The following is a 26,850-nucleotide window of genomic DNA, read 5'->3' on the forward strand; positions in this document are numbered from 1 at the left end:
CATAGTCTTAAAAGCATTTTCCCCTGGAGTTAATGCATCCCCTCAAGCCAACAAGGAATTTTATTGGCTGATGGAGAATCCTGGCCCCACGTCCAATTCCTTTTTTATACCTGGTCACCAGGCTCTGTACTTCTCAAATTCCACTCAGCCCCTTTCCTCCCCCTCCATATGGGAATCCGAAGACCCCCATTAGGAGACTTTCATCATCCAGGCGAAGCGACTCCTCTTACCTGCAAAGAGTAAGACACGGAGAGGCCCACCAAGCCCGCGCTGAGGCTGTGCCGGGAGATGACCGCAAACAGGGAGGCAAAAAAGACTATGAAGTTGCCAACGCACTCCAGCCTCACAGCCAACCACCTGCTCAGAGAAACAGGCCGACAGACAGAGAGACAGACAGACAGACACACACACAGTCAGCTTTTCAGAGACCTGGCTTCTGGCCAGCGGGGGGACAGGGGAGTCTATCTGCTAACTGAAATAACTCCCTGAGAGTTCTGCAGAACGGCCATCTCAGCTCAGCTCGTCCAAACACGCAGCCCGGCCCCAGGGGAAGGAGGGCCCAGGGGATGCCCCGTCTGTAACTCTGCACCAGCCTGGTAAGCCCAGGGATCAAAATAGCGTTCTGCAGAAGCCGTTTAGGCAAGAATGTCAGGCTTGCCCAAATATCATGACCCAGCTTTTTCTCGGGAAGTCTTCAAAACACACACAGGCATAAAACACGAGGCCCCAGACATTCCTCAGGACTCAGAAGCCATCAACTGGAAGAGGCAGCTCTGGCTTAAAAGATGTCTCTTGGCAAGAGACAAATCCAGAGAGAAGCCACCGTTTTTCAACCTCCCTCCCCCATTCCCAGACTCCTCCGGATTTGAGAAACATGAAAAAGAGTTCCTTTGCCTTTTAAGAATATAAAGAGATGCTTCGCGGCTCAACGCTAGCTCAGAGGCCACCCCTAGGGTGACGGGCACTACTGTGGGGTTTGCACTTGGGAAGCATTTTTTATTTCCTTAGGGAGGTGGTGCTGGGGGGGTCTCTCCTCCACTATGACCCATGGGATCCATGGGATGGACCCTCGTGTGTGAGATAGTCCCGTAGACGAGCCAGATGGGGACAGACACTCTAAAAATTCTACAAGGGCAGCTGAAGACTCTCTGTCATGGACGGTCCCTTCACCCACTTTTCTACTCCGACGGCGTAAAGCAGGCCCACGGTTGGTCACGGGTCACCTCCAGGCCAATTCTCGGGCGTATGGGGATGGAAGTGGGTGAGAAGGAGGCTATTCTAGGAATACATCAGGTTCTTGTCTAACTTCTGCCTCTTTCTGACTGATGCTCCTCACTTCTGAGCCACAACATGGTGGTTTTTTACGTGACTCAGCTCAGTGCGCGTCAACTGTTCTGGACACGCCTCCCTCGGCAGGAGTGACCGCCCCTCGTCCAGGCACCACGTGCAGCAGAGGACTTGCTGCCGAGGAGCTGCGTCCCAGGGACGGCACCTGGAGCGTGGTGCTCACAGGTGGACTCCAGGGAACTCTGTGCCCGCTCTGTCGTGCCCTGGGGCCCTGCATGCTGACAGTGCTCCCGCGTGCTCCAGGGGCCACTGGGACCTGCCCCGTCCCCAAGTCTTCCCAGCCTTTCTGCCAGGGCCCGAGTTGTGCGAGGTGCACCACGGCACTGAGACGAGGGGACGAGGTGCTCGGCAGCCCCCGCCCCCCACAGGCCAGCGCACCTGTTGGCCACGATGCTGGGGTAGTAGGCCTTCTGGTTCTCGTCCACCTTCAGGTCACTCTGGCGGATGAACCGCTCCTGCTCCTCGAAGGCGCGGATCACGCTGACCCCCAGCAGGGTCTCGTTGAAGTGCGAGTACACCGGGGAGCGGCTGACCGACTCGAGGCGCTTCAGCTGCCGGGAGGAGGCCACGTAGAACCTCTGCGGGTGAGGGACGCAAGACGGGGGTCAGTGCCGGTCCCTGCGGCCTTCTTCCTGAGGCCGTGCCGCGGCATGTCTGGACGAGGCAGGTCCTCCAGGTGGCCAAGTGCTGAAGCACAGTGTCCTTGACAGTGCCCCACCCCTGTGGACGGGGACGGCGGGGACGGTGACAACAGCTAGTGCTGACCCACAGCCCAGCCTCCCAGGTGCTGCCTGCCCACCTTCACCTACGCCTGCCTCCACGATGCCCACGGCAAGCCCAGCAGGTGCTCCGTCCGGCTTCCCCAGGAGGACGTGAGCACAAGACCTGAGCCACCCCCTCCGGAGGCCCCACGGCAGGGAAGTGGCAGAGTGGGTCTCAGGGAGGCAGCCTGGCTGCAGAGTGCCACCGGCCCCGGGGCCAGGGGCTCCGGGACACAGCAGAGTGGTTTAATAAGTTTTGAGGCCAACCGGACCCGAGTTCAAATCCTGGCTCTGCCATTGCTGTAAAGAGCGCCAGGGACTTATCCTTCTGAGCCTCGGTGGCCTCATCTGTAACGTGGGGACAAGAAGGCCTGTTCACAGGGCTGTGGGGAGGGGAACACGTGAGCGTCACTCTTCCTCTGCCCACACGTGTCTGCACGCACACGCGTCCCACACACACACACACACACACACACACAGAGGTCGGGAGGCTCAGCACCAGGCGACGCTAGGCTGAACCACAGACGCAGACGAGGACCAGCAGCTCCACAGGCCTCGAGTGAGCAGGGGCCCTCAGAGGGCTACTACTGCCATCAGTGAGTGACAGGATGAGCCCATCACGTCCCCAGGCAGTGACGGCACTCAACTCACCTGCACGGACCTGACCACAGGACGAAGGTCAACTCACCACCCAGGCCTCGGTGGCCCCCGGTGCTCTCAGGGGGACCAGCCCTGCCCCCTGCGACTGTGTCCTGGGATGCGGCTGCTGGCCCTGCCCCTGTCCCCAGGCCACTGAGCCTCTTGCTCCCCGTATTCACCACCAGCCCTGCCCGCAGTGGCCCTCCGCGCCCTGCAGAGGGCGCAGCAGCTTCACCTCCGGGCCGCCCTCCACCCGGTCGTCCCCCCCTGCCCCCCCCCCGTGGGGCCACCTCTGCGGCTCGCTGCCTGGCTCCTGCCCTGGCTCCTGACCTCGGGGCTGTCCACCAGGCAGCTGCCTCTTTCCTCGGCTCCTGCTCTGCCCTGGGCATTCAGCCAGTGGCAGGCAAAGCTGCTGGGCAGGGCTTGTGGGAGACGGAGTGAGAGCCAGTCACCCTCCGGAAGCTTCCAGAAGCCACTGAGCAGAGGCTGGACTGGCCACTTGAGCTCTCCTGGCCCTGGCTCTGCGTCTGCACCAAGGACACCAGAACAGGGACCCGGGGCCCTAGCAGGACAGCTGACGGAGAGCTGCTCTATCTGAGTGCTGGGGGGGCCTGACCTCTGACCTCCCGTCCCAGCAGGAGCACTGGCCACTTTGGGGCAGAGCCCCCTGGAGAGCTCCGAACCTAACAGGGGGCTTCCGTGGGGCCTCGGTGGCCGGCGGCTTCTCTCTGGGCAGCAGGCTCAGCGGTCATTTGAGCACGCAGGCGGGCAGCTCTGGGCCAGCCCGCGGCCAGCCCAGCGGGCTCCGAGGGCCGCAGCCCCAGGTCCAGGAGCCCGAGGCGCACAGCCGTCCTGCCACTGCGCCCGCTGCGCCCGCTGCGCCTGCTGCGTTGGAGGCAGCCACACGCCCGGCCCTGCCGAAGGCCCTGCAGGCCCCGCCCTCCCTGGACCCTGGCCCTCTGCGCTGACCGTTTTGTCTTTGGTCCTGGGGACAGAACCAGGGCCACTGAAGACGAGCCCCGTCTTACTGTGAGACGGGCCTCGCGGAGCTTGGCGGGCTTTAGTCCCTCTCCCGCCTGGGAATGAAGCCGGGTCCGGGAAGCAGCTCCGATCTTGGTGAAAGGCCGCCACCAACTCAAGGGGCACCGGAGGGTCAGGGACCGCACCTCCCTGACTGAGCTGCTGCCCGTGCTCTGGGCCACCGGTCCCCAGGGTGGCGGGGTCCATGGCGGGGCTGGTGGACAGGGCCCAGCCTCCTGACCCCAGCGGCACAGAGTGGTGAGGGGTAGACACACCCCCTGGTCCCTCACTGTCACCCGGGCGGCCACGTGAGGCTCCCCTCAACAGCCAGCCCCTCTGCCACTCTGCTGCAGCCAGTGCTTGGGGACAAGTAAGGACACGGGCTCGGGAACCAGACAGACCTTGGCCCACCCCGGGGCAAGACGCTCCTTGCCGGTCTGTCAACTGGGAACGTGACACACTCCTGGGCTCAACAGTGCCACCTGACAGATGAGATCTCTGCTGGGATCTGTAACGGGTCCAGCCCAAATCCTGCCCTTCCTAGCCTCCCTCGCAAACAACAGTGGTTCCGTGACCAAGTTCTGGAATATTAGACGTATTGAAATGGGTACTGCCGATTCAGGAATCATCTGCTCCCTCGTCCTGTTCCCCTAACGTTAATCTCATCGTCTGAAAAATAGTTGGGATGGCTGGAACTCCAGCACCCATCCTGGACCATGAGACCAATTGAAGAATGGCAGCCTTCTGTGAGATGGGGGACAAGGAGATGAGAAGACACAAGTGGAATATAAACAAACTCCTCGAGAGGCCACCCCAGCCCTGCACTTGCTAGGACACGCGCTTCCTTACTGCAGGCTCAAAATGACCCGTGCACAGGTGTTCAAGAGGGACAGAAGCAAAGCCCGGCCCTGCGGACAGAGGCTCAGCGCCCGGCTCTGGGGAGGAGGCGAGGTGAGAGGAGCCCTCAGGTGAGCGAGGCAGAACGCAGCGCACAGTAGGGCTGCCCGGGCCGCCAGGCCCCGCCCTCACCTGCACGAAGAAGTAGAGGAGGCCCAGGGGCGGGATGGTGACGGCGGCGATGGGCGTGGCCAGCAGGATGATGATGCAGGCGCCGATGACGTTGAACAGGGAGCCCAGGAACATCTTGATCACCTGCGGGATCATGGAGTCCACCGTGTCCAGCTCCTTGGAGAAGCGGTTCACCAGGTTCCCGCTGGGGGTGCGCTCGAAGAAGCTCATGGGCGAGCGCAGGACGTGCTGCAGCAGGTCCAGGTGCAGGCGGCGGGACGCGAAGATGCCCCCGATGGACACCGTCATGGAGTAGCCGAGCACCGCGATGCCTGCGGAGCAACCCCGTGATCTCCCGGTCCTCAGCTGCCCGTCTGCGAAACGGGCCTGAGGGGCCTCTCCCCCTGTCCCTCGGGGTCACGCTGCGAAGGGCTACTGAGGGACAGGGTCTGTCCGTCTGGGCTGGGTCCCCTAAGGATGTGGGGAACCTGATTCTGTGCCTGGATCCCAGGCGATGGCCGGTTCCACGCTCAGGTGGGCACAGGGGGGCGGGGGCACCCACCTTGGGCGAGGCCCAGGCCTCCGTAGACGCCCAGCCAGAAATCGGTGTGCTCCTGGGTCCCGTTGACCACGGGGTCGTCCGTCCAGAGGCTGAGCCAGTAGTTGGAGGCCAGGGCAGACACGTGGTTGCACAGGAAGAGGAAGATGCTCAGGAAGGAGAGGCAGAGCCCGATGGCCTTCATGTAGTCCCAGTACACGGATAGCTTCACCTGGGGGCGGAGGAGCGGCCTCCGAGGTCAGCGACTGCCCGGCAGAGCAGCTGCCTGCCTGTCCTGCCGCCTCTCTAGCACAGAACTAGACGTCTCGACCCAACCCAGGGTGGGAGGCGTGGGGGCAGGATTCTCCCGGGAAGTGACATTTAAGAATCCACCAGGGGCTGAGGATGCAGCTTGGAGGCTGGGTGCTTGATCAGCAGGCGTGAGGCACAGGCCCGAGATCCATCTCCAGCATCACAAAAACCCAACAAAACTATGGAGCATCAACCTATGCAAAGGCCCTGAGGTACAAGGGAGTGTAGCGGGCTTGGAGGAAAGGGTCGCTGAACAGAAGCAGGGGGTGACAGCCACCCAGGTGGCCTGGGGGCAGGACTCTGAGCTAATTCCAGGACCATCAAAAAGTCTTAAGCAAATGGGAAGGTGGGACATGTTGCCTAGCAACCAAGCATCACCTCCCTCCCTCCCACGACAGGGCTCTGGGCGGGCCACTCTGCTTCCTCTGGGCGCCAAGCACCGGGCTGCGGTTTTCCTTGGTAGGTGCTCGCTGGGCTCCATGGGGGCACTTGGGGGTTTCCTGTGGGGCCCAGCAGGGGGCGTGGTGTCCACAAGCCCCAGGGCTCCCTCCTGGGGTGTGCCTGGGTCATCACAAGCGTCTCAGCTACTTCCGGGTCAGGGCCCTGCAGCTGGCGGAGGAACGGGCTCCGCCTGGGAGGGCTGCTTCCCTCCCGGCTCCAGCTTCTGCCTCGTCCCTCACCACGCGCCCAAGCTGCCTGCCGTCCCTGCAGCCGTCCCTCAGGGCTCGGGACACGTGCAGGCCCAGGATGCAGGAATGCCCCACGCTCAGGATGGCAGGCTGCCTTGTCTGGGGCTGATCTCTGGCGCCTGGGAGGGTCAGAGCTGGCACAGCCCGAGGCGAGAGCCACAGGGAGAAGCGGCCAGCGACCAAGGGTCCCGGGGGACTCTGGGTACACCCCGGGGCTCCGGGGGCCGTGCCCAGCCTGTGGGCTCCCCTCCTGCCTTCCCCGGGTGGTTTGGACGGGGCACTTATTGGGGGGCACCAGGCCTGGAGCATGCTACGCACATGCTCTTCCCCTAGCCGCACCCCGCCCCTCTCTTAGTGTGACCGCGTTTATTTTTTAAATAAACTCAGCGGCTCGGGAGGCTGAGGCAGGGGGATTGCGAGTTCGAGGACAGCCTCAGCGATTCAGTGAGGCCCTGTCTCAAAATACAAAAATAAAAAGAGCTGGAGAGGTGACGCGGTGGTCAAGGGCCCTGGGTTTAGTCTCTGGTACCAAAAGAAAAAAGAAACTCTGGATCCCTCCCAGGAACGGAAAACTACTGACACCTGCCCCAAACGATGTCCTTAATAATAATAATAATAATAATAATAATAATGCAGGAGGACGAGGGCCCACACCCTGCTGTCCCAGGCCACCCCAGGCTGTCTCACTGGCGCTGACGTAAGGACGAAGGGGAGTGGAGACGCCTTGTCCTGTCCGCGTCTGTGCCCATTCTTCATCCCTGCACCTGGCACCACCTGTGGCCACCTGTGCACACCTGGGCCAAGCCCCCAGTGGCCTGAGCGGGGAGCCCCGCCTGCTCACAGCGGGGCAGCAGGGAGACCACAGGTGCCCCCCGAGCCTGGGCGCAGGTCACTTCCCCCCCCGGCCTGGTCCCAGGCTCACCTGCCCCGTCTGGACCTTGTCCGCCTCCACCAGCTTCCAGGCCTCCTCCTTGGCTCCGGCCTTCTGCGGGTCAGCGGCGCTGGCCTGGGGCCGTCCCCCGTCCCCGCTGTAGGAGGAGGAGCTGCTCAGCTGCCTGGGGAAGCAAGGCACGGGGCGTCCACCCTGGGCCAGCGCCGGGCCCCCAGGCGGGGACGTTCCAGCAAATGTGTAGATGACCACTGTGCACGTGCAGGCTCTTCGTGCCACTGCCCGGGCTGTGGTCCTCCCTCGGGAACGGAGTCACCCATCCGTGCCGTGAGCGGGTCACTTCTGGGTGGTCTGCTCCGAGCCACTCTGGCCAGGCCTCCCAAGGGCGCCCAGCCTCCCGACCCAGGGGCTCTGCACAGCCTGGGGTCTGCGCCAACGGGAAGGCCATCAGCAGACACCGCCCCTGGCCTTGACCGCCACCGTGAGCCCAGCCACCGTCTATCCTTGTCCCTTCCCCTGCACGGACTCAGTAGTAACAGAGTGGACCATGGGACACTTGGTCTTCCCCCAGCTGCTCCGGGTGGAGGGGAGGACGGGGCCCGTCCACAGTTGCCAGGGAGACCCTCCCTCCGTCCCCTGGGTTCCAGAGGCCTCCTGTCCTGGGGGCTGCTTCTCTAGGGCCTCCCGGACCCCCTCCTGCAGGCCTGCCGGGCCCGGGGGTCAGGAGGTCAGTGGGAGGGAGGCCGAGGGCCGAGCCTCGAGGCCGACCACCTCTGTCCCGGCCGACAGGTGCCGACAGGTGCCAGCAGGCGCCCAGGCACGGGCCGTCTTTTCAGGTCTGTTCAGGAAAAGCTGAGAAACTCCCGCTACTTGTAAGAAACCAGAGGGGCCGTGCCCACGCGGAGGGGCCGCGGGCAGCAGGACCTCCAGGCCTCCCTCCTCCTGCTTGTCACCTGCAGGAGCCACGTGCCATCTGCGGGCAGGGTCCGGCCGAGTCATCCCTGCGCCCAGCACTGGTCCTGGACAGGAGGTCCGGGGTGGCAGGTCCCCAGCACCCGCTCCCTGTCCAGCCCAGGGCAGGGTGGGAGCCTCTCCCGCCCAGGAGGCCTGACCCAAGATCTCTGGCCGAGGCCATCAGGTGGGGTCGGCCCCTGGTCAACAGCGGCCTGGGCTCTCGGCCAGCACAGAGGAAGGTCGGGGAGGGACGGCGCCAGGCCCATTGGGGACAGAGCACCTTCAGGGAGCCGGAACCTCCTGCTTGGTGACCCAGAACCTCCCAGCCACGCTCCTCGGACAGGGGCGCTCCAGACGTCCCGTCCTCAGGCCCGACCAGGAGGTGACAGTGACAGGGGAAGCACCGTCTCCGAGTACCCCCCGGGGCCAGCACCAGGCCAGGCTCCCCATCCTCCGCCCATTCCTGGGTCGACCACAGCTCCTCAAGCCGCTTGCAGGAGGCCTGACGTCACCCTGGGGAACCTCGGCTGGGCCCGGGCCAAGTTCAAGGTCAGCTTCTCCCCCACCACGTGACTGGGGGCAGCTCTCACATGGCTCACTCGTGCCATGGGGAGACGAGGTCTGTCACCACCCCTGGGTCAGAGACCCTGCAGGGCCGCGGGGCACCAGGCTCCGTGGGGAGCACAAGCCGCCGTCCCTGAGGCCCTGTGTCTAGTCAGACGCTGGTTCTCAAAGCTCGAAGGTCCCAGCTGCTCCAGGTGCCCCGAGCTAAGACCCTCGCCCAGTGCCAAGGAGGGGACCCAACGTCAGACGCGGGGACAGACAGTTCCGCCATGAGGCCCGGGGGAGCCGTGCCGCGGCAGGAAGAGCGGCAGGCGGGGCGGAGGCCTCCACTTGGGAAAGCAAGGCCCCGGGGCTGAGGGGAAGGCCAAGGGCACAGGCAGAGCAGCTGGCCCTGTCCTGTCTCTCTCCCCGGGCAGGCAGGACAGAGGGCAGCCCCTGGAGCACACGGGACGGCGACCCCGCTCACCTCTGCACCTGCTTCCCCGCGGCGGCCGGCACCAGCGTCCCGTTCTCCATTGGCTTCGGCTCCTTCCCTGGACCACTGCTGCCCGTCGGCCCTGGCAGGAGGCAGAAAACGGGCACAGCTGGTACTTCGAGAGCAGGAGAAGGTGACAGCAAAAGGCAGACCACTGGCAGCTTCGGCCAGGAGACCACAGGTGGCCTGTCCCCGGGGAAGCTCAGGGCTCTGTGAGGCACAAAGCACTGCCCCACTCTGAGCCAGGCCCCGGGGCAGGGACGGTGCCCGGCCACTGGTGGAAGGCCCCTCAGCAGGCCCCTGGGCTGGCACCGTGAGACCCAGCCCGGTACCATTGGGCTCAGCGAGTGGGGCAGAGCCTCGGGGGAAGGCAGAGCCCTGTGGTCCCGAGTGCCCCCAATAAATGACAGTGTGACGGGGTGCCAGCCACCAGGCAGAGGCCCTGCAGTGTGGGAGTCCCCCCTTTGGTGGCCAGGCCCAGGAGACCCCAGGGTCAGTGAGGAGGAGGCCCTTCAGTACGTCCACACCAACCAGGCCACCGTGGGGCGCGGCAGGGAGGAGAGACAGACAGACAGACATTCAAGGGCTGGTCTCAGACAGATGGGAGGGGACCCAGGAGAGAGGTTCCAACTAGGGACACAGCCAGCAGCACGCCAGGGTGACCCCAGGAACTTGCTGGGACATGGACAAGTGCAGAATGCAAACCCCAGGCCAAGGGGACAGCCACAGGGGCCACAGGAGGAAGGGCAGAGGGCAGGCGGCCCTGGCCCGGGGAGCTCTCCACCGCCCGCGACATCGGGGTCTGCGTCTAGCTGTGAGTGAATCACGGGGCGGAGCTGCCCCTGGGCCCAGCCGTGTCCAGGGTGCTGAGGTCCAGCACAGTCGGGTAACGGGGACAAAGGGACGTGCTCTCGGTAACTGGCTGTGCACTCTGAGGAGGCGGGAGACCTCTCTGGGCCTCAACGAGCTCATCTGCGAAGCCGGAGGAGCCGCCCACCCTGGGAAGCGGGGGCGCTGACCAGGCTCACAGGTGGCCCTGGGTGCAGGCGGCACGCCGTGGGCGAAGCTGCTGGGGCGCCTGAGGCGAAGGGCGCTCATGACCGCGCTGGGCAGACGATGCCAGGCACAGCCAGGTCAGAGAAGCAAAGGGTTAACCATTTCCTTGATGCCAGCTTTGTTTTTCTAATTGAAGAAACAACCGTAGAAACCCCCAAAACCAAACAGACACGCCATGCAGGAAGAAGCGTGACACCAAGCAGGACTTCCCATACAGCTGGCGAGCTCTAGAGCCGCAGGCTGCTCCCCGCCCCACGGCCAAGCCCGGGCAGAGCGGAGCGGCCACTGGCCCAGACGGCATGCAGCCCAGGCCGGCCAGCCTGCGAGCAGCGCCCACCCCGCGGGCACACTGACCTCCCTCCTCCTGGCCCACCACTTTGCCACTTGGAAGTCACAAGACCCAAGAAAGTGTTAGGAACCGGGCAAGGGCTCTGCCACGCTCTCACTGAGATGCCCAAGGGGACAGAGTCACGGTCTCCTGAGAGGACGGGTGTGCGCCTCGGCTCCCCCTCCCACACAGCCTGAGTGACAGCTGGCGAAGGTGACAGAGGGTGACACCCAAGACCAGCCCCTCCCCAGGAAGCCCAGCTGTGCTCAACAGCAGCCTCGTCCTCGGGCCTGCTCTCCTGGGGTCGGTCTCACCCAGCATGCGGTGAACTCACCAGGACGCCATCCCCGCCCCCTGCCCCCAGCAGGCCCTGTGCAGTTATAAAGGGTGTGCACTGAACAACCATGTGCTGGGGAGGGGGCACCATCCCACAGGGTGGCTCTGCAGCACCCGCAGGCTCCCAGAACACACACCTGATGGACAGGTGGACGAGGTGGTGGCCAGCGACAAGCAGAGCTGACCTCCTAATGCCACAGGGCACTGCAGCGGCCACTCGGGGCCCTCCCTATGTCCACAGTGCAGGTTCTAAACCGGCCCAGGGGACTGAGGCAAATCGGCTCGCGTCCCTGGGAACCTGAGACTGGACCCGCGGTAGAGTGTGCCCTGGGGAATCAGTGTCACCCCTTCACCCTCTTATTCGGCACATAACACGTAGCCACCCTGCCCCAGCATGTTCTCGGCCCTGGGGACGCAGAGGTGCACAACAGCCGCCCTGAGACCCGAGTTCCAAGGGGGGAGGGCGCCAGCCCGTGGAGAGCGGGTCACGAAGGAAGCCGGGACGGAGCGGGGGACAGCACAGGGACAGCTTGGCAGGAAGATACCGCGCACGCCTCCTGGACACGGGAGCCCAGGAAGCCGTCGGTCACGGGACGTCCCCCAGGTCCCCCAGAGCCGAGCCTGGACCGCGGGGCAGTCGCCCTCAGAGCAGGCACCTCCGGCTCCTGTTGGTGCCAACGTCTCTTTGCTCAAGAAGGTTCTGGAACTCAGCCCAGACCAGGGCCAGCAAGGCCGGCCCCCTGGAGGGAGAATCCAGCTCAGCGGCGTTACGGCCGATGCCTCGGTTTTGACCAAAAACGGAGCTGACCGGCGGCCGCCCAGCCTGGACAGCCAGCCTAGCTCCCAAGGTCCTCCACGGCCAGAAGAGGGCAGCTGCCAGGCACGGCCGGCCCCAGGAGGGGCTCCCGCGGCTGCTGGGCGTCAGGAGGAGCCGGCGAGTGGGGGAGGGGAAGGGAGGGCGGCCTCTCCCCGAGTGTCCCCAGGCCTGCAGCGCGAGTCCCTCCCGGGGTCCGCAGCGCGAGTCCCCGGGTCTGCAGCGGGCCCAGACGGACCTCACCATCACAGAGGACCAGGACGAGAGCCACCCAGCTGCTCTCCCCAGTGGGAAGGTGGCCGTGTGGACGGGGGCCCCTCTTCACGCAGAGCAAGCACCGGGTCCCCCAGAAACAGGGCAGCACCGCCCGCCCACCTCGGCCATCACGCCCAAAAGAGACCCGCGACCCAACCAGGAAACGTGTCCCCGAGGAGGAGCGTGGGAGGTGGCCAAAGCTAACGGGACGGGGCCTTCGGGGGCCACCCTGTTAAGGACGCTCTGTGTGCCACGCGGCCAGAGAAACGAGATGGGCCACAGAGGAGCAGGAAGGACCTTCTCTACCCGCTGACACGCTGCTGTGCGCGGAGATCACAGAGGAATCGGGGCGGGCTGCGGGCACCCGCTGGGGGTCCCCAGGCCAGCGACTGCCTCTCCCTGACACTCCGGGGCTCCCCACTGCCTTTAGGCCCAAACCCAAACTCCTGGGGTGCAGACCCTGCAGGACGACCCCCGACTGCCCTCCCCGGCCCCGACTCCCCTGCACACCTGGTCTGGCCGCCCGGCCTCCTGCTCGATTCTTAAATGGAGCTCGCGCTGGTCCTGCGCCTACCCCCCCACACACCTGCCACTCTTGCCCCGTCCCCGCCCAGCGTCCCCCTGAGACACCAGGCTGCCCCCGTGGCCTGCGGCTCTCCTGAGTCTTGGGGTCAGCTGACGTCACCCCGAGAATCCGCCTGCTGAAGTCCAGACCCGCACCTCAGGCCGCGGCTGCTCCTGGAGACAGGGTCGTGACAGGTGGGGGACGCGGGGCCTCCTCCACTGCCCGCTGCCCTGGGAACCCTAATGCCCTAGAGCGGGGCACGCGGGGACAGCGGGGTGCAGAGGGGGGGAGCCCAGAAGCCAGGAGAGACCTGGACGCCTCCTCGGGCCTCAGGAGGGGCCCCGCCCGCTGCCACCTCCCCTCAGACTTCCCACCTCCAGCACGTGGGACAGCAGGCAGCTGGCATCGGAGCCACCCAGTGGTGGCCCTCGGTGGCAGCCCTCCAAAGACACCACCAGAACCTGACATACAGTCGGTGCTCAATAAATCCCCGCCTGACTGCGCCAGCAGCATGGACCCTTCCTCAGCGACCTGAAGCCCCTGGCCGTCAGCTCCCCCCGGGCAGCTGTGCGGTGGGCTCCCTGCAGCCCACCCCGGGAAGTCCACCTGAGACCCGCTGGGGACAAGTGGGACAGTGCGGAAGGAACAAGCCCCGAGTCCCAGGGAGCCCCTCGTGCCCTCTCCTGGAGGCGGGGGCAGGGCGGGCGGGCGGCTGAGCCGGGTGTGGCCGGGTGCGCTAGACCGACGGCGGCCCCCTTTCCAGGACCCACGGGGCCAGAGCGAGAGGCCAGCAAGGGTCCCCGAGACGCCAGTGGGGCGCCCGAGGGGGCTGCAGACCGACCCCCAACCTCGGAACCGACCAGCAAGGGGGAAGAGCACCTCGGACGTCCAGCCTGCCCTGGCCAGATGGAAGGGCCCGAGACTCGCCCACTTGAGAGCCTGGGGACAGGCCAGACAAGGTGGCCAGGAACGGGCAGGTCTACTGTGACCCGGCAGACCCCAGGGCCGTCACCCTCCAGGGCCGTCACCAGAGCTACTGTTTATCGCTCGCCTCTGAAGCACAGGGCACGGCGTGGGCCGAAGGCTCGGGCGGGTCACCACGTTAGGCCACACGGTGGGTGGTCCTGCTGTCCCCTGCCTCGTCAGCGAGGAAGCAGGCTCAGAGGGGGCGGAGGACAGGCTGAGGTCACCCAGGCCCGCGGATCCGAGCGCTCCAGGGGACTGTCAGCAGCACTGTCCTTGTCCTCCCCTGCAGGAAGGCCCGGCCCTGGGCGGCTGCGCCCATCTGCAGGCCCCCTCCTGGCCTGCAGCTGTGACCCCTGTCCACTCCGGCCCAGGCGGGGCACCTTCTGGCACGCTCCTGACCGACGCCCACCCACCCCCACCCCCCCGTGGCCACCCGGACGCCCCCCGGGCCTCACTGTCGTCCTCCGGGGCCTGGTCCTGCTCGGCGCTGGAGTAGGTGCGCAGGAACTCGGCGAAGGCCCCGTCGCGGGCCAGCAGCTCCTGGTAGGAGCCCATCTCGGAGATCTTGCCCCCGCTCATGACGATGATGACATCCACCTGCGGCAGGTAGCTGATGCTGTGTGTGACCAGGATCCGCGTCTGCGGGCAAAGCGGAGACCCGGCCCGTCAGCACACGTGGGGACAGCCTGACCCGGGCGTCACCAGGCCCCGGGTGGCAGAGCTGGGTGGGAAGCCAGAGCCAGGTGACACGGGAGCTCGCCGCGGGCCAGACGCTGGGCTTCCTGAGGGACAAAACCAGCCCAGACGCCACCCCAGGCGCCAGGAGCCACAAACAGGAGACGGGGAGCTGCACCGCGGTGGGGGACGCAGCAGGGAGGGCAGGCCCTGCAGAAGGCAGAGGCAGGCTCCGCGGCAGGTCTCCGTTCTAAATGGGGTTTGGTACCAGGGACTGAGCCCAGAGGTCCTCACCGCTGAGCCACACAATAGTCCTGTTTGTATTTTATTTAGAGACCAAGTCTCGCCAACTTGCTCAGGGCCTCACTAAGTTGATGAGGCTGACCTCCGACTTGCAATCCTCCTGCCTCAGCCTCCTGAGCAGCTGGGTGAAGGCCAGAGGGAGTGTCAGGGGCAGCAGGCATGTGGACGAGGAAAGGCGCTGCGGCGGCAGGACAGCTGCACGCGGCCGTCTGACTTTTGAAGACCTGACTCCCCTACCGCTCCCCAGAAGCCACTGCAAAACCAGCAGGTGTGAGGCCCGGCTTAACCCCAGATCGCAGTAAGGAAGAGGGGAAAGAAGATTAGGAGACAGGATGGGAAGTGTGTGTGTGTGTGTGTGTGTGTGTGTGTGTGCACGCGCACGCGCACGTGTGCATGTGTGTGTGTGCGTGCATGTGTGCGTACGTGTGTGTGCATGTGCACGTGTGTGCATATGTATGTGCGTGTGTGCATATGTATGTGTGTGTGTGTGCGCGGGGTGCATGCACACATGTATCTCTGCACACTCTGCTTTGGTCACCGTGTGCACGGGTTCCTTTGAAAACTTTTTACGTGTTTTCTCTTTTTAACATTTAAGAGTTGGCACAGAATTCTGGCGGCAGCCCAGGGGGTGCTCCTGACAGGTTCGGCCGCATGGCACCCGCTGTCCTGTGCATGTGTGTCACCATAACCCTATTGAAAAGTCCACGCGCCCAGCAGAGTGACCCAGGAGGACCACACAGGTCTCAGGGCAGTGGCATCATGTGACCACCCTGCTGTCCCTGTCCTGTCAGTAGCTCTCCGTGGCACGGGCTCCACTTAAAAAGGAAGCGTGTGCCCCTCCCCCACTGCCCTTGAACCTACGGGCCGGGCTGGTCAGTGGGGAGCGTGGCCTGGCTGCGCGAGGCCCTGGGCTGGAGCCTCCGCATCTTGTAACAATAAATAAAGGCTGGAAAAAAAATTTTTCTTTTAAAGGAAAAACCCAGCACGTTGAGGCTGCTGTGCGGTCCTCAGGTGCGGTGGCCATTCTCCTGCTGCCCCCAGACATGGAGGGCAGTGTGGCCTGTCAGTCCTGGGGGGTCTTGGGGGCCGCCCGGGAGCATACTCAGCCCTCGAGAGACAAGTGTGTGGTGCCCCACAGGCTCCCAGGGCCTGAGCAAGTGCCCAGGGCCAAGCAGAGAGGCAGCCACCAGATACAGGGACAGCAGGACAGGCCCATGGCAGGACAGGCCCACGGCAGGACAGGCCCACTGTAGGACAGGCCCCACGGCAGGACAGGCCCACGGCAGGACAGGCCCCACCCAGGTCAGGCCCCACCACAGGACAGGCCCAACACAGGACAGACCCACGGCAGGACAGGCCCCACGGCAGGACAGGCCCACGGCAGGACAGGCCCCACCATAGGACAGGCCCACCACAGGACAGACCCATGGCAGGACAGGCCCACCACAGGACAGGCCCACGGCAGGACAGGCCCACTGTAGGACAGGCCCCACGGCAGGACAGGCCCACGGCAGGACAGGCCCCACCCAGGTCAGGCCCCACCACAGGTCAGCCCACTGCTGGACAGGCCCACGGCAGGGCAGGCCCCACTCAGGACAGGCCCACCGCAGGACAGGCCCACGGCAGGACAGGCCCACGGCAGGACAGGCCCCACGGCAGGACAGGCCCACTGCAGGACAAGCCCCACCACAGGACAGGCCCACCACACCACAGGACAGGCCCCACCACAGGACAGGCCCATGGCAGGACAGGCCCCACCACAGGACAGACCCACGGCAGGACAGGCCCACCACAGGACAGGCCCCACCACAGGACAGGCCCACCGCAGGACAGGCCCACCGCAGGACAGGCCCACCGCAGGACAGGCCCCACGGCAGGACAGGCCCCACCGCAGGACAGGCCCCACCACAGGACAGGCCCACCACAGGTCAGCCCCGCCCGGAGCCCCCAGCAGCCGCCCTCCCTCGAGCAGCACCTTGCCCCTCAGCATGCCCTTGGGGCCGACCACGTTGTCGAAGATGTGCTTCCCCACGTGCGCGTCCACGGCGGAGAGCGGGTCGTCGAAGAGGTAGACGTCGGAGTCTCCGTACACGGCCCGGGCCAGGCTCACGCGCTGCTTCTGTCCACCCGACAGGTTCACGCCCTGGGGGGACAACGCAGAGGGTGGGTCCCCGAGAAGCCCCAAGACTCAGGGGGCCACCCGCTGGGTGCTGTCAGGCCACGGGGCTGTTTCAGCGTGAGGCAGGGCAGGAGCGCCCTGGTCCCACCAGCGGCCCCCGAAGACCAAGGATGTGACTGTGGGCGCCAGGGTGGCCCCACCTGGAAGGTGGGTGACAGGGTCGCTGGGCGGGCGCCTGCCGTAGTGAGCGCTCAAGGCAGGCCCTGGATCTTCCAGTCTGGTGGGCGGCACCAGGGGACACACCGTGACGTCATAGTGCGGTGCCCACCGTGGCCACCAGTCCTTGGTGGGCTTGGATCTGATCTATGGGTCACTGGGGGAGCCACACGGCCAGGGTGGGCTCCATCCTGGGTGCCGAGTCCAGGCCTGGGCGCTACCCGCTGGGACAACCAGCCTGTGTCCCCACCACAGCTGGCCCAAGGCCATGAGGTGACTGGCCAGGCCATCGCGTGGACACCCGCTGGGTAACCGACCAGCCCCGTCCTGGGAGACGGCCACTGCTCCTGCACTGAGGGAGGTCCTGGCTTTGGTCCCCTCTGCCAGTCCCTCAGCCCCAGAATACTGTCCAGGGCAGACGCTGGGCCCCAGCTGAGCCGGGCACGGTCTCCCTCCACAATGTCCCTAGAGAGGGGCGGTCAGGAGTCGCTCAGGGCCAGACGTGGCCACTCTTTCAAGAAGGACGGACTGAGAGGCAGAAAAGGAGAGGGAAAGGAGCCGGGCCCTCCCCAGGGCCCCCAGGAGGCGCAGGCTTGGACCCACGTGCCCACTTGGGGACAACCCAAGGTCCCTGATGCAGCAGGTGAGACCGGGACACAGAGCCCCCTCTCCAGTCTCCCTGGCTGTGTGTCCTTGGCAAGTCACTTAGCCTCTCTGTGCCTCTTTCCTCAACCACTAAGTGGGAAGATAGCAAACCCCACTCCTGGGCTTGCTGTGAGGATAAAATGGGCAAGAAATGTCCAGCCTAGGGCCTGGCGCGTGGGCAGTGCCCAGCGTCAGCTACAGCACTGCTCCCATCACCGCCCTGACAGGGTCTGTGGCCATGAGGAGCGAACATCCCACATCTCGTCCTGGCAGGGAGCTTGGGGGACACGTGACCGTGACGTGCCCAGGTGCCCTGGAGCACGGCCTCCCAGGGAGCCCTGCCTGGACGGCCATGGGCTGAGTCAGAGCAGCGAGGGTTCAGTGCGTGAGCCACTAGGACCCCGCGGCTCCTCCTCGGGCAGCCGCAGTGGACGGACCCGGGGGCCAGTGCTGAATGGGCTGACCTTCTCGCCGATCTCCGTGCGGTCCCCGCTGGGCAGGATCTCCAGGTCGGGCAGGAGCGCGCAGGCCTCCACCACGGCGCTGTAGTAGCGCTCCCGCAGTGGGCGCCCGAACAGGATGTTCTCACGGAGGGAGTTGTTCTGAATCCAGGCCTGCTGCGGGACGTAGGCCACCGAGCCCTGCGTGGCGAGGGAGGGGCGAGACAGGGACGGAGGTGACGGACAGCACCGCAGCCGGCCCAGGCCCTGCCAGGAGAGTCCTCCAGCTCACCCCCACCAGACGCTTCACCGAGAGGGAAACTGGGGACTGAACCTGGGGACGCTTAGCCACTGAGCCACGTCCCCAGCCCTTTTTGTTTTTTTAATTTTGAGACAGGGTCTCGCTCAGTTGCCTAGAGCCTGGCTAAGTCGCTGAGGCTGGCCTTCAAATTGCAATCCTCCTGCCTCGGCCTCCCAAGTCGTGGGGATTACAAGCGTGCGCCACGGTGCCCCGCTAAGAGGATTCTGGAGTCAAGGAGTTCCTGGGGACAAGGCCGGGCGTGGGAACTAGAAGCTCCATCTCTGATCTAAACACTCGGAGGAATGATCGAACTGCTGGCTGCGATATCCTAACTGGCAAAAGGCAAGACGTCAGGAAGTCCTGACCCTAAAACCCACGGGCAATTCAGACAATACGGTAGGCGCAGGCCACACCAGAGAAACACCTGGGAAAAATCAAGACTTGACGCTTGGAGCACGCCGCCCCCCAGGGCAAAACAGCCGGCAAGATCACCGTCTGGCCCACCGTGAGCAGTGCGGCTCCAGGGGACAGTGCTGCTGAGCCAGATGGCAGAGCAGATGGCCTCGACGTGAGGTGTCCCTTTCCCGACTCGGACTTCAAAGTCACGACAGCGTTTCTCAAAGTCACAGCTAAAGTCGTTAACAGACCCACGGCTGGGGGTGCGGTCTCAGGCACCGTGACAGGCGGGCGCCCTGGGACAGCTGCCAGACGAGGTCCAAGCCTGCTGTCCCTGCGGGACTTCTCAGGGCCTCTGCTAAGGTCACCCTCCGTGGTGAGAGGGGCCTGGGGCTGGTGTTCCCCAACCTCCGGCAAGACCTTGGGAGCAAACCCGCTGCAGGAGACGGGTGTCAGAGCTCGGGCTCACTCCTGCAGCGGGAGAGGCGGCTTGCGGGAAGAGTCGGAAGGGGAACGCCGGCTCCGCGTCCCGGGGCTCGCTCTGGGGGTGTCACGGGGCGCTGCGTGCCCTGGCCTCCCGGCCACACCAGGAACTCAGCCAAACCAGACCTGGGACCGCGCTCCCAGGAGTCACCCCGCCAAAGTGCGTTTATGACAGAAAGAGCCACAGCCAACAGCAAGGTGCAGAGACCTCGGGGCACCAGGGGGGACGGACGGGGACAACGGGCCAGGAGTGCGAGTATTCTCTGCGTGTAGATTGAGCGCCTACTGTATGCAGGCACTGTTCTCAGAGCTGCTGTCCTAAGGGCAGGGAGGAACTGGAGGAGAGGCCGGGGGTGGGGAGGGGACGCTGGGGACCGGAGCGAGTCCGTCCTCAGAAGGATCCCGGCCACCACGCAGAACTAGGACCCTGCCGTGATGGGCGAGTGACGCAGCCTGGGGACACTGAGGGTGGGGCCTGGGAGAGCGTCACCCCCCCTTCCTGGCCTCGGGGAGCCTGGCCAGCGCCCCACCCCTGCGTCCCTCCGCGGAGCTCTCCAAGGCCTCGTAAAAGGAGCCGGTTCCTCTCCTTATCACACCCCGAGCTTCCTGCCGGAACCCCGTGGAGAGCTGTGGTCGTTTACACACCGGGCAGCTGGAAATGCCAGGGCAGCGGCGAGGGACGCCCAGTACTGGGAGGACAGTCCCCTGGGCCGCATGGGCAGGGAGTGAGGCCGGAGTCCCCTCCAGGGCTGTGGCCGCTCGTCACCAGCCGTTTCCCCGATCCCCGACACAACAATAAAGGACACGCTCCGGTCCCCTGGGGCGGCCAGGGGAGAGCAGTGAGAGGGACAGACAGGGGGACAGACAGGGGGACGGACAGGGAGACGGACAGGGGGACGGACAAAGGGTCAGAGAGATGGACACGGGGACGGACACGGGGACGGACACGGGGACGGACATGGGGACGGACAGGGGGACGGACAGGGGGACAGACGGGGGGCACGGCTTCTGCTCCCGCCCCGTCTTACCTTCAGAGCCACGAGCCCCTCCACCTTGTCCATCTCGGCCAGCAGCGCGGAGAGCAGGGAGGACTTCCCGCAGCCCACCTGGCCCACCACGGCCACCAGGGCGCCCTCCGGGACGGAAAAGGTGATGCTGCAAGGACACCGCACGTCCCGCCTCAGCCAGCCGCCCCGGCACCGCGCTGGGTCCCCCGAGCAGGGAGAGATGCGGGGCCACCTCCCCCCACCCGGTCTGCGCCCCAGGAACGGCCCGGGCTCCAGGTGCGAGGCAAAGGCCCCCAGGGTGAGGGACCAAGAGCCGAGTCCGGGGACACTGGCCATGCTGTCCCCCGAAACAGGACACCTCCATCTGAGCCCTGGAACGTTCTCACAGGCCAAAGGGAGGGAGGGGTGAGTGGAGGAAGGTCTGGGTCCCCGGGCAGCAGGGGGCTGGCACAGGAGGCCCTGAGACTGGAGGAGGGCAGGAGGGCCCAGCACAGAGGAGCGTGGAGCAGGGGAGGTGGGCAGGTAGGAACGAGGAGGGACTCAAGTTACACCTGAGGAGGGACTTCCTAGACCACGGGTCTCCGGGAGACGTGGGTGGGGACTCCTCAGAAGGGCCTGTCCCCTGCCTGATGAATGGCAGCTCCAAGCTGACCCCAGTCGGGGACAGCTGTTGGGGGCACAGGGGGAAATCTGGCCTCTTCAAAGGTCCCTTTGGCCCTGGGTTTTGGGGACTCCCTAAAGAGGCTGCTGATCAAGGTCACCAGTCGGGAGGGGACAAGGGGCACCTGACAGTTGCCCGGGGACGGGGCCATTCCCCGACACCGACCCTGGTGTGGAGTGAAAGATAAGGGCAGGTGGGCAGTGCTGGGGGGGCTGAGGCAAGACCGCCCTGGCCAGCCTGGTCACTCCCCCGCCTCCGCCCTGCAGGCCCGTGACTGGCTCAGGGAGGGGTGGGTGACATGATGTGGACCAATGAGGCAGGTCCCCTGCTGAGGGAAGCCCTGCCCCAGAGCTGGGGCCTCTGTCCTCACACTCTTCTGAGAGTGCAGCAGCCCAGAGGGACGCGAGGCCAAAAGGGGGACAGAGTTCTGAGGGCCCCGTGTGAGACCCTGGATCGCACCATACCTGAAAGTGCAGGTACTCAGCTGTGGGAACCCCAGATTCCCTTCTGTCGCCCGCCTGGGCAAGGGTGCCACTGCTCACGAGAGGCGCCCCTCGGTGCTAGGCACCTTCCTGTTTGCTCTGGGGGCAGCCTGAGCCCGTGTGGCTGGACCTGTTTTCCCGATGGGTCCACTGAGGCTCAGGAAGTGACCTCTCAAGGCCTCAGGGGCGGGAGCGGCTGGGTTAGCATCCACCTTCGCCCACGGCGCTCTGCGCCACGTGTGCCCAGGCCCTCACCTGTTGAGCGTGGCCGGCTCGCCCCTGGCCCAGGTGAAGGTAGCGTTCTCCACGGTGATGCTGTTCGTCCCCCTGCCTGGAAGACACCCGAGGGCACAGTCAGGCTGGGTGGCATCCCGAGCAGGGCGCCCTCTTCCCATCGGTGGTCTGACCGCGGACGCTGGACCCCAGGGGCCCCTGGCTGTGTCTAGAAAGGTCATCGGCTCTCTGAACAGGACACCAGGCCCCAGCTCGGGAGGAACCTCGAGAGAGGTGGACGCGCCCTCCGGGACTGGAAGCTGGCCCATCCCGACGCCCGCGGGGCGGGGGACCCGGGTCACCCCGCGCTCGGGACCCCTGCCCGCTGTCCCACGGCTTGAGCAGCTCTGGGCAGCTCTGAGCAGCTCTGGGCAGCAGCCGAGGTCAACGTCCGGCACAGCACCCACGGGGCCTTCAGGTCCAAGGTGGGTCTCTGTCCCCACCCCCTGCAGCCTCTCCGCTGCAGGACACCAGCCACAGTCCGCTCAGGACAAGCAGAGGTGGCACAGGCGGGCAGGGGTGGGGCCAGGTAGGACAAGCCCCCAGTGTGGCTCCCAGGGGACCCGGCTCTGGCCTGGTGGTCATCTACCCTCCCCCGCTCTCTGTTTACGCCCGTCTCCCTGGGAAACGCCTCTCCTCCAGGAGCCACCTAAACCTCTGGGGATAAGAGCGTCCCCCCCAGCTGTCGAGCTTCCCGGGAGGAGGCTGTTGGGGTTTTCTTAGTTTCTGTGTGACTCTGGGGTGGACCCAGGGCCTCTGCAGGGTCACTCCAGGGCTCCCCCCAGGCCTTGGAAGCCACCGAGGACCCTGGGACCTGGGCTGCCACGGTGGTCGCAGGGACCGTGGCGGACACCCCAGAGAGCAGGAGGGCCGCGTGGCCCTGACCAGGGACCCTGACCCTCGCAGAGGCCAAGAAGGACATCAGTGCAGGAAACGGCCCTGGCTACCCGGGTCAAGGCCCGTTTCACAGAGAATCATGGCCCCGGGGGAGCCCGTGGCCTTGCCCCACCTCCTGGTGGGACGCCTGGGGCTCAGGGGCAGGGAGCAGGATGCCAGCACCCGCGGGCAGCGGCCCTCCGCAGGGACACCTCGAGGGACATCAGAGATCATTGATGGTCAGAACCGGGTGGGAGCTGCCACATCTAGTGGGCGTGGCCAGGAGCACGCTGGGCGCCACGGTCCTGGACCGTCCTCATGGGGAGGAGCCAGCAGGCCCAGGTGTGACCGAGGGGAGCGCAGACTCCTCCTGGGGCTGGGGCAGGGGCAGGGCCAGGGGCAGGGGCAGGGGCAGGGGCAGGGCCCGGGCCCGGGTCCGACTTCCCCGAGGGCGGAGCCGTCTAGTTAGGCAAGCCGCTTCCTGCTCTGCACAAGGGGAGTTTCCAGCGGCCCCTCTGCCCCGGCCACGCTGAGCACTGGGACTGTCAGTAGGTGGACACCCTTGGAAATGAACGTGCCAGGCAGGGACGTCACAGAGTGATGGGGTCACTGTGACTGGTGCCGTTCATGGACACCAAGTTCCCACAGAGACGGCTGCACACAGGATCCCTGCTCGAGGGGACTGGCGGGAAAGTGTCCTGTGTCCACTGTCCACAGAAGGAGCAAACCCACAGGGACACACCCTGCCAGACAAAGGGTCTCCGTCCCACTGTCCAGAGGGGGAACGGGGGCTCAGGCCCACAGGACACAGCTGGGGGTGGGGACACTTCTCCACCCACAACAGAAGCCAGCTCCAGGGCCCGGAACCTGACGGGGAGTGACCCGAGGCCACCTCCCAGGGAGGAGCACAAGTGTAAGCCCGAGGGCCTGGGGCGGGAGGTAAGAGGGGCCCGGGGGACTCCAGGAGGTGGCCCCGCTCGGCCTCGCTCGCGGGGGTCTCGCAGGCAGCCGCTGTGCACGACCCAGCACCGTGGTACCCACCGTCCTTGAGTGGCCTGCGCTCGATGCTGCCGGGCTCCAGCTCCTCGTGGGAGAGGAAGATCCTCAGGCGCTTGAGGGAGACGCTCGCCTGCGTGGAGGCAATCACAGGGCATGGTCACTTTCACAAACGGCCAGGCTGGACCTCGGCGGCTGCCCCGGGCGGGCAGGGAGCCCACGTCCTCCCCCTGCCCCAGGGCAGCTGCACAGCCAAGAGCAAGAGGGGCCTGGGCTCCTCCTGCCCCTCGAGCCACAGAGGCAGTAGGACGGAAGGACAGAAGGACGTGGGGACAGGAGAGGCCCTCGATAAAAAGGGACTCCAGGGACCTGACCCCTGAGGCAGGAGGCAGGAGGCAGGAGGCCCAGCCTCCCCCGACTCTCACCAGGGCTCCCAGGGCTTGCCCCTCCCCCTGCAAACCCCGGGGACAGTGTTATTTTAAGTGGCGGTTGGCAGGCCGCGGTTGGCAGGCCGCGGTTGGCAGGCGTTTGGAAGGCAGCGGTGCTGGGATTGCGTCAGGAGAAGGGCAGGCCCGTGTGCAGGGCGCAGGGAGAGGCTCTGAACCCGCCTGAGAATCCTTCAGCCAAGAAACAACAGAGGGGGCGGAGGGGGTCGGGGAGGTGAAGGGGGAGACACGGGGCTGTGGGCCCCGGGGACGGGGACACGCCTGGGGGACACTGTTCCTCGGGGTCCCTCCTCACGGGAAGGGTTTTCTGATTCTGGCAAAGCCTGGAACCAGAGCGGCACAACCCCATCTTCGGGGTGACCCATTCGCGGGGTAAAAACGGGATTTAAGTGGATTTGCACACAGAGAAGGAGGGAAGTGGCGGAGGAGCAGCGGGGATGCAGCAGGAGCGTGTTCTCTGCCCACGGGGCCACTGCGGGGCCACCACGGGACCCCGGGAGCCTGCAGGGCCAGGGGAGGGGGCTGGAGGGGCTGAGGCCTATGGGGGGCCGTAAAATCAATCAAGCGGATCCAGGGCTGCAGTTTGGGAGGAGACAGGCTAGGCCAGGGCGGGAGAGAATGTTCCGGAAAGGCCCCCCAGAGTTCGGGAAAGCTCGCTGCTCAAGCCAGGGCTCGGTCAAGAGCACCAGGGGACGCTTCCTCTGGGGCCCAATGGAAATGGTGGGGCGGCTCGTGTCCGGGCCTCGTCCAGCCCTCGGGGCCCACGGGAGCGCAAGGCAGGCCCTGGGCTGCGGGAGGACGGCGCCTGGCTGGTGCCCGCCGGCCGCCCGGTACCTGCACGATGCTGCTGATGACCATGGGCAGGATGTTGAGCGGGAAGCGGAGGATGTTGAACAGGGCCAGGGACACGAAGGCCTTCTGCGCGTCCAGCACGTTGTTCTTGTCCACGGTCACGTAGACGGCGAAGGTCGACAGGGCCACCTGCAGCAGGGACCCGGAGCTGAGCAAGAGGCAGGCCTTCCCCGGGGGCCGACGCACGGGCAGCGCCTGGCACCAGGCGGGCGCTCAGCCACCCCCCAAGGACGGACCGGGGCAGCCACTGACGGGGCCAACGCCCTGGCCTCCCAGCAGCTGGTCGGGGACGAGGCACGTGCGGTCACTGCTCAACCCCAGGCGCGTCCTTCCTGGCCTGGGCCTGCAGCTCCCTCTGCCTGAGGCCACTTCGCCATCTCCAGAACAGCCTGGTCAGTCCCTCTTGGCCTCCAAGAGCCGCGCCCACCCCAGGCCCGGGACAGCCCTGGTGTGCTGCCTCCCGACCCTGGTCCGCGGGACACCTGCCAACCTGGGCAGTGACGCTACACAGTTGCCGTCGCCTACGCGGAAACGCCAGCTCCTTGAGGGGACTCTGTCTTGTACCCAACTGTGTCCTCCGTGCCTAGACCCACCCCTGGTGCTGAGGGACCCTGAGGACAACTACGATGGCTCAGCTGTGAGGAGCCCCAACTCCCCTGTGCTGTCAGTGCAGCGACCTCAGAGTGAGGACTGGGCAGCGAGAGCTGGATCCCCAGCAGCCCACGCTGTGGCATGGACTATGGCATGGACGACCCAGGCGGTGACTGTGGGCAGGGGGCTGCAGGAGGGGGTCACTGGGGGCTGCCCGGGAAGGTGCATCTGCCCCGCAGCCCCGTCCCCTCCTCCCCTCGGCTTCCTGACCTGCGTGAGCCGAGCACCTCTCCTGCACCGGGCCCTCCCCCATGACGGCTGGCTGCCTTACCCAGGGCCCAGAGCAACGGAGCGGGAGGACTGAGACCTCAGAACCGGGAGCCCCAGATCAACTTCCCCTCCTCCAAGTTGCTCCTGTCAGGCACTTTGGTCACAGTGATGCAAAGCTGACTGACGGCACGACCTTAAGTTCACTTCCTCTCCCAGGGACTCAGATGTCTGGTGTGTAAATCGCAGAGGGCAGATCCAGGGGCTTACACAGGATATGACTCAACGCCCGGCAAAAGGACGTTTAAAGAGAAAAAAAAAAAAAGAAATCAAACAGCCCAGGCCGGGTCCTGGGGAAGCCCTTCCTGTTCCCACCTGCACAGTCAGACTCGCCTACGGCCGGCTGGTGCCCACCCACACGCAGAGACCACCTGCCCCTGCCCAGCTGGGTGGTGGGAAAGCCTGAACAGCCCCGGGGGCCGGCCTGGCCCAGGAGGGGGAGAGCAGCTGGTGGGTTTGGGTCGGTGGGTCCCTTCCTCGCTGCTGGGATCCAGCAGGGCCAGGCAGCGGGATTGCAGGACACGGCATCTCGGGCGGTTTGGCAAACCTTGGACCCCGGCAGCGGACAACAAGCTCTGTCCCCGGTTCAGCCATGATCCCGTGGCCCTCCACGGCTTTCCCTGGGGGACGTGAACTCCGAGCTCAGGGCCGACCACTGGGAGGTGGGCAGAGGCGCGCTGAGCCCTTGGGTCTGGACCCTGCTCAGCCCTCAGCTGCAGGGTTTTGCAGAGCTAAGCTGCATGTTTCTACGGCTCTGCTGTGTGGCACTGGGAGTCTCACTTTCCCTCTCTGAGCGAGACCCTGCTTTCCTGTCTGTGAAATGGGGCTCAGGACAGGCCTTCGAGGACTGCTGGTGGCAAGACAGTGCCCTGGGCAGAGGGCCCCTCCTCGGGCCGTTCTCCTGAAGACCCCGCTACCTACTCTGGGCGCAAGAGCCCAGCACCAGCAAGTCGGGCTGGTTCTCCTGCCGGTGACACCGTCCACCAGCTCCGCCCGAGGCGAGGGCCAAGGGGAGGGGACAGGTGGTCCCCGGGGCAGCCACACACCTGAGCAGGCCTGACACACTGGCTGCTGACCCAGGGAACTGTGGTCTCTTTAACATTTAGAAAGAATTTAACTGATACGTCAAGAGTCCCCAACGGGTGCCGGGGGCTGCGGGGACACCGTGCACACCGCGTGACGCCTGGGTTCAGGTTAGACACTGACCGTTTCTTTATGGAGAAAACTCAGAATCCTTTCTTCCAG

The 26,850-nt window shown here is 65.6% G+C and overlaps 1 protein-coding gene across 2 annotated transcripts in view; it reads right to left on the bottom strand.

The window, feature by feature from the left end:
• The window catches only part of Abcc1 (ATP binding cassette subfamily C member 1 (ABCC1 blood group)), an 87,406-nt gene that overhangs the window by 7,488 nt on the left and 53,068 nt on the right, over window positions 1-26,850 (bottom strand). The window contains exons 13-25 of one of the 2 annotated variants that reach the window (XM_078024307.1): window positions 24,670-24,816; window positions 23,435-23,522; window positions 21,500-21,575; window positions 20,123-20,249; window positions 17,939-18,115; window positions 16,470-16,637; window positions 13,972-14,155; window positions 9,188-9,278; window positions 7,237-7,342; window positions 5,338-5,545; window positions 4,797-5,107; window positions 1,726-1,925; window positions 231-357 (exon numbers count right to left, since the gene is read on the bottom strand). In XM_078024307.1, the coding sequence (XP_077880433.1) occupies window positions 231-357; window positions 1,726-1,925; window positions 4,797-5,107; window positions 5,338-5,545; window positions 7,237-7,342; window positions 9,188-9,278; window positions 13,972-14,155; window positions 16,470-16,637; window positions 17,939-18,115; window positions 20,123-20,249; window positions 21,500-21,575; window positions 23,435-23,522; window positions 24,670-24,816 (2,010 nt within the window). Of the gene's footprint in view, window positions 1-230; window positions 358-1,725; window positions 1,926-4,796; window positions 5,108-5,337; window positions 5,546-7,236; window positions 7,370-9,187; window positions 9,279-13,971; window positions 14,156-16,469; window positions 16,638-17,938; window positions 18,116-20,122; window positions 20,250-21,499; window positions 21,576-23,434; window positions 23,523-24,669; window positions 24,817-26,850 lie in introns of both variants that reach the window. The other variant, XM_078024306.1, reaches the window with a different exon arrangement.

This window comes from Ictidomys tridecemlineatus, chromosome 10, assembly GCF_052094955.1.
Source record: "Ictidomys tridecemlineatus isolate mIctTri1 chromosome 10, mIctTri1.hap1, whole genome shotgun sequence".
In the NCBI taxonomy this organism is placed as follows: domain Eukaryota; kingdom Metazoa; phylum Chordata; class Mammalia; order Rodentia; family Sciuridae; genus Ictidomys; species Ictidomys tridecemlineatus.